Source organism: Typopeltis vanoorti, unplaced genomic scaffold, assembly GCF_054136105.1.
Source record: "Typopeltis vanoorti isolate ZY-2024b unplaced genomic scaffold, IOZ_Tvanoo_1.0 HiC_scaffold_801, whole genome shotgun sequence".
In the NCBI taxonomy this organism is placed as follows: Eukaryota; Metazoa; Arthropoda; class Arachnida; order Uropygi; family Thelyphonidae; genus Typopeltis; species Typopeltis vanoorti.
The window spans coordinates 4,852-17,069 of record NW_028328220.1 but is presented as its reverse complement, the minus strand read 5'-3'; the positions used below and the strand labels follow the sequence as shown (position 1 = coordinate 17,069).

The 12,218-nt window shown below is 32.6% G+C and overlaps 1 protein-coding gene across 1 annotated transcript in view; it reads left to right on the top strand.

The window, feature by feature from the left end:
• LOC150092077 (uncharacterized) overlaps positions 1 to 6,996 on the top strand; it is a gene marked incomplete at both ends in the record, with an annotated part of 52,407 nt that extends 45,411 nt beyond the window's left edge. Inside the window, 2 exons of the mRNA XM_090415329.1 lie at positions 1,136 to 1,229; positions 6,877 to 6,996. Coding sequence (XP_090271455.1) covers positions 1,136 to 1,229; positions 6,877 to 6,996 — 214 coding nt within the window. The remainder of the gene's footprint in view (positions 1 to 1,135; positions 1,230 to 6,876) is intronic.
• Between the last annotated feature and the right edge of the window lie 5,222 nt (positions 6,997 to 12,218).

Below are 12,218 nucleotides of genomic sequence, written 5' to 3'. Positions count from 1 at the left end.
GAATGCTAACATATCTGCTTTTTCTTTAGTTTAAAATCTTATAATCTCACACTCAATACATAGTCTAACTGGTACAGTCGTAAAACAAATTTGTTAGACTATAGAGCATGAGAACATAAGATCCAGTAGAAATAAATAAATGGCGGCATTCAATAGTTAAGGTAGTCGACTATTCATGACAATTCGTAAAATTTTAAGTAAAGAATAGCAAAGACAAGGCAGGGTTGAGAAATATGTAATAGAAATACAGAACGTTATAACAGATTAAAGAGTTTTATGGGATAGAAGATGCAAGGGAAATGTTTCAGGACTTGACTAGAGGGACCAAAAAAGGTCATCCTTGGAAGTTGAATAAAGGTGTGGTTAGTAGGGGTGTGAGGATTAGATTTTTTTTTTCTTGGAGAGTTGTGAATAAGTGGAATGGGTTGCCAGAATCAGTTGTGCTTTCTGTTAATGAGTTCAAGGAGAGTTATGTGTGGATAGATTGGGTCTCCCGCGATGAGTCATCGCAGTAGATCCAATGGACTCCATGGAGGTGCCCATATAATAACAAATTAGGATAATAGGTGTTCTTAATTATCAATTAATTATAAATATATATATATATTTGTAATATTATATCAATTATATAATCTAATTATATACTGTATATATTATAATAAAATATCTTAATCAGATTTTTTTTGTAGTCTTACAGATATGATTAATATTTATCATTGTTTTATATTATCATTGTTTTTATTGAAATAATGTATTGTAATAATACATTTTTTACTCTTAATGTTTATCATTCCATTCTGCACAACAGCATGTTCACATACATTACCACTATAATCTTATTGATTTGTAAATCTGTTAATATAAATTTTATTAGATGGTTATATTTTGTGATTTAAAGTTCTGGAAGATATGAAAATAACAGATGTCATGCACATGTTGAAATGTGAAATGATATTACTTAGTTTCGTTATTTTCCTAAATGTCTTTAATGTGTCCTTTCAAAGAGTATGGCAATGAATTTGGGTACTGCTAAAATGTTTGTGTGTGTGTTAATGTTGTCATAATTTCAGTGTCACATCATTCTACTACTGCAACTGCTAAATCTTTTTTTTTTTTTTAAATGAATGTTTTTCAGACTTCACAATCTACAAACCAGGCATATTTCATCACTCTCCTGTGGAAAAAGCAGAATTCATAAAAGAATTTCTAAAAAAAATAAATATTCCAAAGTAGGTATAGCATTTTATTATAATCTTCACATTTTTGTATTTTTAACCCTCGAATAAATTTCTGAATATTTTTTTTAATTGATAAAAATGTTAAATATTAAATATTTAAGACTAACATTACTATTGCAGTATGCCTTCCTGACTGTGAAATCACTAATCCCTATAAAATTCAGTCCTTATTACTAAAGAAGAGCATCCATCTTCCTTTCTGATTTACACTTATGCATAGACCCACACTTTACCGTGCAGGAGTTTGAAACCAAAACCAACATAATAGGGTTGTTCATTCTTATTCCCATAGTGTCTTATTCCTTGCTGACCTTGCTTGGATGCCCATCACAGGATACACTGGAAGATAGCAACTCTATTACATCACATCAAATACAAATATGAAAGGTTATTCCTCAAATCTGCCTCAGCCCTTTAAAACTTTCCAAACCTCAATAGATTTAGGTGCATGAGACTCCCCCATATTTGGGAAGCATGCATTCTAAGATCTTCAGCCCAGCAGCCAAGATTACCCCATCTAGTCCACTAGAGGTCACCATGTAGGATTGTTGACATTCTTCAGTTCTTATTTGCCCAGCATTAGTGCCTACATGCAAATATCGTTGTTTTTTGTGATCCCTAATGATGGCAGTGTAATGTTACCAAATAAAAAAGTCTTCTATAATTAATATTTTAGTATATGCTGTTATTTCCTTAAAAAAATTAAATTTAAGGAATGAAATAATTAAGAGTTCATAGTCTTATGTCTGTATATTGTGTGTGTTCTGGCCAGATTGCTTATTTTGAGGGATGAAAAAAAGTTCTCCACTTTCATATGAGAATGGCAACTTTTTATTTGATTGAAAAAACCAGATAAAGGTTCCTCACATCATAGACAGGATTTGTATCTGGGTCTATCCAACAGGACAACATTTTTTACCTTCTTAAAAAAAAATTGAATGAGGAATTATATCTAATACATGATTGAATTACTAACCTTGCTTGGCCAAGAAAAGTGCCTGGTTTTTTGAAAGAAACATGAGTTATATTGTTCTGAATTAATCTTGGCATGATTTAACATAAATTAACATGTTATTAACATAAAAAACCAGTGAGGGGGGGGAGGTTGATAGGATGAGATATTTAGTTGAGTGTTGTTGTAAGCCAGTAAGGCAGAGACAATGAAATGTATAGGCAAATGGGCTAAGTCAGTAAGAGGAGGTTAACTATTTCCAGTAATTTTAATTATGATGATATTGACTGGAATGAAGAGATGGCATCAGGAAATAAGGAGAATGAATTCCTTGAGTTCTTAAGGATAAACTACCTTATGCAGTATGTAATGGGAGGCACACAAGAGTTGAGAAGAATTTATCATATTATTAGAGGATGTCTAATCTGCCAGTTTGCAAGAATGATCATGAAGTGATCACCTGAGTTGTAGCCAGTCATATGAGAACTTCTGTGAAAGGGACAGGGGCTAATATTCCGGGTGTGCTAGGTGTGCGGTGCTCATCCACAAAATTTCCGTTAAAGACTCCCCCAATTGTTTGCAAACTTCGCTCAATTCCTAAAATTGAACACAATATACTAATGCTTCATGTCCACTTCACGAGGGTAATAAATTTATCATGAAGAGGGCACTTTTCGACGCGTATACATTGCGTCACATTTACGTTAATAGCCGAGGTGTGCTTTCAAAATGCTTACACTAGCTCTTCGAAAAGATGTAAAGGGGGCGCAGTGGGTCAAATTCTTAGCTTTCTAGTATTTTTACTGCTGAGAAGGTGAGGCTGGTTGAGCTAACATTTTGAGCTCACCTAGCAGCTGTGATTGGTTATTGTGTCAACCAATTCAATTGAACGTTGTCACTTGTCATGAGTTGAGCGCTTTCAGTATCCGATGGCTGTATTACAAACAGCTGTTACACATTTTCTGGAACTGAAAATTTGAAAGTGGATGTTAGGAGAAAAAAGAAAGTTGTTTTTTCTTTTGCTTGTGCAGTATAGCATCTGTTGAGGTTGGAAAGTTTTTTAACAGTATAGAGACATTTTTATTCTAGTCTTCAGAAACAACAGACAGTAAAAATATCTATTCCTGAATAAATATGAATATGCTGTGTATTATAAGACGTTGTTGATCTACAACAAAATACTAACATATGTGAGATTGATAAGATAGATCCACTGATACTAAAAAAAAAAAAAAGACTAATGAATGTAGGATTCCCGAAAGTGTGGATAATTTCGATAATGATTGGATGTTATGTATACTGAATCTCAGTAAACACAATAAAATTCTTGGAAAACAGAGCGAAATATACACAAAGTTTTTTGGAAAGTTTTTTAACAGTATAGAGACATTTTTATTCTAGTCTTCAGAAACAACAGACAGTAAAAATATCTATTCCTGAATAAATATGAATATGCTGTGTATTATAAGACGTTGATCTACAACAAAATACTAACATATGTGAGATTGATAAGATAGATCCACTGATACTAAAAAAAAAAAAAAGACTAATGAATGTAGGATTCCCGAAAGTGTGGATAATTTCGATAATGATTGGATGTTATGTATACTGAATCTCAGTAAACACAATAAAATTCTTGGAAAACAGAGCGAAATATACACAAACCAGAGAAATACACATAACATATGCAACAAATTTTACGAGATGATTTGTCAAACCATATTTATTCCTACAATACTCTCTCTCTCTCTTCATAAGTTTTTTTTTTTTTAATTATGCCATCATAAATTCACTTATTCATGTTTAGACTTTATAGGATCAGGCTATTAGCTCTACCCAGCAACTTATAGGACACACATATCACAAATGATAATTATTAATAATTCGTTTACCATTAATGAAAGTGTTTCTACTCACACTTTACTATTCTTACATGTCTTATAAATGATGGTTCACATATTTTCATCTTTGAGTATTTCAGATATACCAAACAATAGCATTCTCCTTCATTGTTGTTTTCTAATAAATCCTAAAGTCAATAGATTGTTCCCCCCTCTATGCAGAAGTATTCAAAGTTATCTGCAAATAATTGCATTAGACCAATTAAGATGAGCGCTGATGCACTATGCACTCTAAAAACTTTCATACATTGATAAAAATGCAATCACACGTTTATGGGTGTCCGCAGGGGTTGGACAAATGGGGCACTTCCTCCCGGGATCGAATAAAAAAATTCCATAAATTATAATTGTAAAAGTGATTGAGATATGTAATCACCCTTGATCTTAACCTAATCTTAACCCTCGACCCAGTGACGCTTTGTCTGTGTTTTATTGCAGCAATAAAACGTGTGCCTGCTTTTGATTCATCTTTTTCTGATTTGTGAAAAAAATGTTCATTACTATTGTGAACAGTGACCAGTTCGTTTGCCCTTTGTGTCTAGTGAGTCACTTAGTGAAGTGTGAATTGCAAATTTATAATGAAACAAATTTAAACAGAAAAATACATTTTTAAAAGGTAAGTATATGTAATTTAATATTATTTTACTTGTTAGTTTTATGATTTTTTTGCTTTTAAATTTAAATAATTTAATTTAGGATTTCAGGATTAATTAATTTGTTGATTTTTAAGAAAATATGCCGGTCAATTTTTTTATATATGAAATTGTACTAAATGTATTAATTCTGACCACTTTTTTCCCCAAGAATCAAAGATCATTAAAATCGATGTAAAATGAAAATAATGTATTTATAGTTTACATCGACCAATAATTACATCAAAAATGCTAAAAGATGTTTATTCATGTAATTATATAATTACATCAATAATTATAAAAATTTATTGATGTAATTATTTGTCTCCAAGCTTTGCCCTCCCCCCCCCCCCCCCAAACTTTGTTTGCATACACTTGAATAAAGGATTAAACCAAGTATATAATTTCTTGGTTTATAGTATAACCAAGTGGAAAAACGTTCAACTAACTATCCCTGATCCAGAGTATTATAATAATATGGTATGACACCTTTTGGCAACTTGTATATATGAAAGTATGACTTCTGCATTACTTCAACTTTGTATCACCAGTGGTTTTTGGCTAACACTGATGAGATCTCAATAAAGGTCGAAACCAGTCTGGGTAGTGACCCTTCCCATAATGCATAGCATTATAAATGTCCACAAGAAGTGCTTTGCATTATGGGATACCAAGGCAAGTGATGTGAAGTCATACTACCTTTACCATGAGTTGGCCCAGTACTGAAAATACTTCATTATAATTATCATTATAATTATAATGAAGTATTTTCAGGTAATACTTCATTATACGTATATAATTTCTTGGTATCTTTAATTTATAGTATAATCAAATGGAAAAACTTTCAACAACTTCATCACAACAGTTGCTTTAGTATTGAACAACTATAACAAATTATTTCTAATTGGTACCAGCATGTTGTCTCCTATTATTTTCACTACCCAGATAGCCATTTCAGATATACACATTAATCTAAAGCATATTATAATAAGAGACAAAATGCATGACCAATGGCTGATTTTTTTCCTAATTGGAAAAAATCAGTAGGGAGAAAGAATACCTTGAGCCAGAGGATGCCAAAGCAGGGAATTTTAAATTAGGTACTCTCTGACAGGCAATGCTGAATGATTTCACAAAGGCTCAGGTTGTGCTGGCTTTGTGATGAAATAAGTTATAAAGTGTATAATTTAGACACTGTAGGTAGAGTATGGTAGCTGTGGCTGCAATTTGAGTTTTTGCCGAGAGTAAGAGGTCATGTCTGGTTGTGTACCACTTGAATATAAAAGAGAGTTTTTTTTTGTGAGGATTATGACATGTGTGGCATATTGTATTTTATTTGGAATTTTTGTTGAAATGGTTTTCAGGGAGATTTATATCAGTTGCAGTGTCACTGTCATTTGTTGTATGTCAATGTTTCATTTGTCATAAAGCATGTGGCAAAAGAATTATATGCCAGCAGACCGAGAACTCTCTCCTGACATGATGCAGACAGGTTTGAGCCTATATATTATAAGCAAACTTCATTGCTTACACTTGGATAAAGAATTAAACCATGTATCTTCTTGGTATCTTTCAATTTATTTGTTGTGATGAAGGTTCACTTTGCTCCTAAGCAGTTGGCGATACATAGCTATCCTACTCACTGGTAACTTTCATTTTGATCAATGTTTTGATTGGTATAGTTTGCTAAAAGGGTTTCTAATGATTGATTAAATAATAATGATTGACATGTTTACTTGATGCACACCACACAAGCAAGAAACCTTTATATTGCTGTATATTGATTCTGTAGTGCAGCTGGTAGTGATGTTGTCCTTTCAATTGTGAAAGACATAGGTTAAAATCCAGTCTAGAATATGCATTTATGCCCTTTCAGCAGAAGGTGAGTTAACAACTCTTATGCAGAGATGATTGAATTTCATCTTCTAAACTTAGAGGTTTTTCTCTCCTGTAAAACAAGCTGGCTAAACGAATACATGCATTGACTGGCATAGCAGACTGTAGGGATATGATTAATTACTCTATCATTAACAGAAATTTGGTTTATAAGAAGCAGAGTTACATGGCTGTTGAACTGTCATTAAGTAGTGTGTAATTGTGTGTATGTGTACGATTTTTAATTTTATTTCTTAATTTTGTTTTTCTTTTTAAAGAATAGACTCTCTAATTGTCCATAGCAGTGCATTATTTCCTGGATTACTGTTATGTCTAGAAGATGGTCTTCCTGAAATAAGATCATTATTGATGTTAAATCCAGCCTATTTTCAACTGAAGTAAGTCTGATTATTATAATTCCTGAGTTATCCATCCATTGTAACAGATAAGAGGGTCATGAATAATTCTAAACAATTGATTATATAAAATTAGATTTTTGTTTACCTCCTTAATGGTATTTCCACCTTGATGTAGTAAGGAGGCTTGCATACACCATTGACCTCAAGAGCTATGCCACAGTAACTAAACTACTGGTAGGGTTTCCCTAGCTGGATAAGTCGAGAAGTAGGGGCCAGACTAAGAGGGATACTCTGGTCCTCCAGGTTGTGGGTTTTGCATAAGGCTGGTTACCTTAACAAGTAAAAAAATTTCTATAACCCAGACGCTGGAACAAAAAAATTCATTGGACTGAAACAACAGAAAACAACAAGAAAGAACAAAGGTAAACAATTAGGAATCTCAGACATTTAAAAGTAGCCACATGCAATATGCAAAGCATAACAACAAAGGGATTAGAATTGGTAAAACAACTAAAAACTACAAAAAATATTAATATAGCCTTGATAACAGAAACAAAAAAGAAATTAAAGGGAACAAAAGATATAGATGGTTTTTGCTATGCTATATAGTGGACAAAAATATCAGAGCTTCTAGTGGTGTGGCCATTTTAATTGATAATAAATGGAAAAATAGAATACGAAACTACAATTTTGTAAATGACCGAATTATAACAGTTAAACTAAAAACAAATAGACGCTACTTAAATATCATAGGAGATATGCTCCTGAAGAAGGTAGGAAAGAAGATTCTAAACAATATTATGAAGAACTACAAAAACAGTTAAATAAATGTAATAAAAATGACTACAGGTAACTCTTGTATAACATGGGTGTTAGGTTCCATAGAAATGCCGCATTATATAAATTGCGTTATGCGAGACTCAGATCGCATACAAAAAGTAGGGTTATGTTCTGATATTGTTTTTTTTTTTTTTAATTATATAAACAACGACATATCCAACAAAAAAATATTTTTATTTAATTCATGTAAGTTAAGAAAACATAAACTATGAAACCAATACATGGTATAAAAATTACAAATTGTACGTAAACTTCATTGCACATAATGCATAAATTTTTTAGGCAAAATAAAATAAAGTGCATATTTTAATCGTCATCACTGTCTTCAAAAATAACATTTCGTAGATGTTCTTTATTTACAAGTGTCCAGGCGATGTCATCACATGAAATCTCTTGGACATGATTTGTATAATTCTCATTGCATACTTCGGCTAGTTTAGTTGTCAAGAAGTTTGTACCCGATGTTACTTTCTACATCGGTACAAAGCACTTGAAAAACCAATTTTTAAACCAATAAACAGGTAGGATGAACTTGTCGAGCCCTTTCATGGCACGAGGATTCGAGAATCGGTTAATAAACATTAGTTCTGTCATGTAATCGCCTGCATTACTTACAAAACAGTAAAGTAATTCTATCTTTGGAAACTTTGTGAATCCAGGAGCTGATCTTTCATTTTCAGAAATATAGGTGCGTTTTGGCTTCTTTTTTTTTTTCAATATAACCTGGAATCATCTGCATTGAACACTTGGTCTACACTATAACCACTCTGATGCTCCCTGGATTTTAAGATTATGCAAAGAAAACTGCTTTTTAAAGTTTTTGAACCAACCCTTACTTGCACAAAATCCATGCTGAGAGCTTTCTTCTGAAGAATCTTCAAGTTCTTTTAAGTATTTATAAAGTTAGAGAGCTTTTTGTTTAATAAGATTTCCCTCCAAAGGAATTTTCTTTTGAGTGCAATCTTCTATCCAAATCATTAGCGATTTCTTCATTTTTTCCATTAGAATATTGCATACACGAGCAACTTTGCACTTACCGTTGACTCAGCAACTTTCTCGGATTTTTTGTTCAATTTGTTTGATTGTTCGAATTGTTGATTCTCCATTTGTCAACCAATCCAAGATTTTAATTTTTTCTTCGAGAGAAATAAATTTTCTTTTCAATGTTGGTTTTTCCTTTCGTTGCAGTTTTATGGCCATTACTATAAAAATAAATTTTTACATAAAAAAAAAGAATTACGTATTAATTATGTATGTAACTTACCAGAAAATAAAGGTCTTAGCCTGAGATTAACACGCTTATGAATTTTAATGCGCTTTTCTGGCAGAAAACGTAGACAATTTTCAACAATAAACACTTTGTACGGTAAACAATTGACATACATGTGTGCGAGAGGGTATTTCCCCTAATTTAAATTCGCTACTTATAACTACATGCATGATATGGGTAGACACAAATTTAACGAAGATACAATTTGATTTTTAAGTCGTGGTGAAAAATATGTGAAAAGATAAAGGGTTACTACAATTTGTAGACTGCGTAACTGTGTTATGCGACGGTTACCTGTATATATATTAATAGCAGGAGATCTTAATGATAGAGTTTAAAATCATCTAATTCCAAATGTCTTAGGAAAATATGGAGAAATTTGCATGAATAACAGTGGTGAACTACAGTAAAACCCTGTTTTTACATTCCTGCAATGTACGTTTTCCTGTCATTTTTCGTTGGTCCTGTCTTAAGGCCTATTTTTACAATATATTGTTTTCCGGCCATTAACAACTTGATGTGGACGTCATTTTCTCGGGTGGCAATACTGATTTTTGAATCAATTTCCTCTCATTCAAATCAATTTCTGCGGAAATCTGTGCATTTCTGTTTCCAGATGGCATTGCTTTCGGCTGTAGTTTCGTTTCTGCCATCATGGTTACTTGCAGCAGTGATGTAGTGAAGAGCGATACCATGATTGCTCAATCACAGTATGAACTGATATTGTAGAATTTCTGCTACGTAATTTAGCATGTGAAAGTTGCTTTCAAGTTGCAGGTAGATGGAGAAAAAAGACAGAAAATGTATTTCGGTAGAAGAAAAGATGGCAATTCTGCGACGTGCAGATTGGCATGCCGGAACACTTGTGCATTTAGCAAAAGATCTTGGACTCTCCTTGTCCACTTTGAACACAATTATAAAAAACAGGTCAAGCATTGAACTCAATGCAAAGCAATCTGGCACTATGTCAAAAAAAACGAAAATACAGTATATCCAGACATCGACATACGGTGAATTGGATAAACGTGTGGCGAGTGATTTGTTTCTACGAATGCGTCGGATATTCCGGTCGATGGTACTATACTCCGAGCGAAAGCCCTTGAATTTGCTACAAGATTAGGGATTAATGGTTTTACTGCGTCAAATGGATGGATGGATCGTTTCAAGACTCGTCACAATATTTTGTATATTCAAGTGTGAGAAGATATTAATAGTGTTGCAGGGGAAACTGTAAACCAGTGGAAACATGAACTAAAGACTATTTATTATTCAGGACTACGAACTGAAAAATATTTTCAATGTTGAATGAAACTTGGCTCTTTTATAACATTCAGCCAAGTAAAACATTGTGTTTTAAAGGAGAGAAGTGTTACAGTGAAAAACTCAGCAAGCAGAGGGTAACTGCTTTGCTCATGGTCAATGCTGATGGATCAAAAAAATTACCTCCACTGGTAACTGGTAAATTTAAAAAGCCAAGGTGTTTTAAGATCATGAAAAATCTGCCTACTAAGTATGATGCCAGCATCACAGCATGGATGACCACCAGCATCTCCACATCCACCATGCATACTCTGGATGCTAAAATGGGGACAAATCACTGCAAAATACTACTACTGCTAGACAAATGTCCTGCACACCCTAAAGATCTGTAGCTCAGAAATATTAGATTAGTGTTCTTCGCCCTAATTGTACAAGTGAGCTTGAGCTATTAGATCTGGGCATCATCCATGCATTTAAATGGAAATATAGAAAAATGCTTGTTGAAAAAGCTGTATTTAGGCATGATAATGGTAAGGACCCAAAAGAAATCACCATATCAATCCTTGATGCCATGCATTATGTGGCCAAAGCATAATTGCATGTTACTACTGAAACCATATCCAGCTGTTTCCAGAAGGCAGGAGTTACGTTTGTGGAAGTGGAGGAACAACTACAAGAGGAAAAAGAAGATATATTAGAGCCCAACAACTGGTATATGATGGAGACTTCCTTATTTCAAGACTATGTTGATGTTGGTGTGATCAGATTAATGGTACCAAGTGTAGAAGACATCCTTTCCAACCACCTTGATGAAGAAGAAGAGGAAGAAGTGGTTGAAGAAGACTATGATCAAGAACCTACCGTCCCTACTAGTAAAGAAGCAATGGAAGCTATCTCTGTTTTGCGGTGATATATTGCAAGTGCATCGGGAGACGGGCATTTAATGCCTTATACACTGTGGAGAGGCAGGTGGAACTTATGAGAGTGCAGAAAAAGCAAAAACAATCAACAATTAAAGATATTTTTAAATAGATCAATGTATGCAATTGTAAATGCATTTATTTTCAGTTATTAAATTTTGTAATCTAGTTTGTAGACTCACATACTAGCAATAAGTCATCTTTTAGCCTTTTTTTAATGTTTTTTTACATTTCCTGCTATTTACACTTTTTTCCATTAGGCTTCTGTATTTTGAGTAATTTTAAAATTACCAATACTTTTTTCAAAAAAAGAATATAAATAAATATACTTGGAATGGCAAAATAACAAGATTTATAATTGATTATATCATTACTAATCAGAAACTAGCCCCACGTGTCAGAGATATATGTTTACAGAGGAAGTGAAATTTTTTCAGATCATTAGTTTTGAAGTACTTGGAAAGAAAAATAAAATATTAAAAAGAAAAACATTAAAAATCTGGAACACAGATATAGAAAATGCAATTAAAGAAAAAGAAATACCATACAAATCACTCCTTCAAAAACATACAAGAAAACAAAAGAAATATAGCTAAAACTATAGTACAGAAAGCTCACCTTACAGACAGATTTATTAATAAAATAGAAAAAGACACATGGAAGACAAGACATAGCCTACAAATATTAAAGAAATTAAACAACGAAGAAAGAGATACAGCACAAATCAAAATAATACAAGAGAAAAATGGATAGAACATTATAAGAATTTATGGTATGACTCAAATTTAATAACAGAAAATAATAATGAAGAAATGAGTGAAAGAAGCAATAAAGGTATCAGAAAAATAGAAAATTAACTGGATTAGGTGGTATAAATTCATAGCTTTGGAAATATGGTGGAGAATATTTATATCACAGATTCTTAAAATTAATAACTGTTTGAGGAAATGTGAGGTTCCATCAAATTGGTT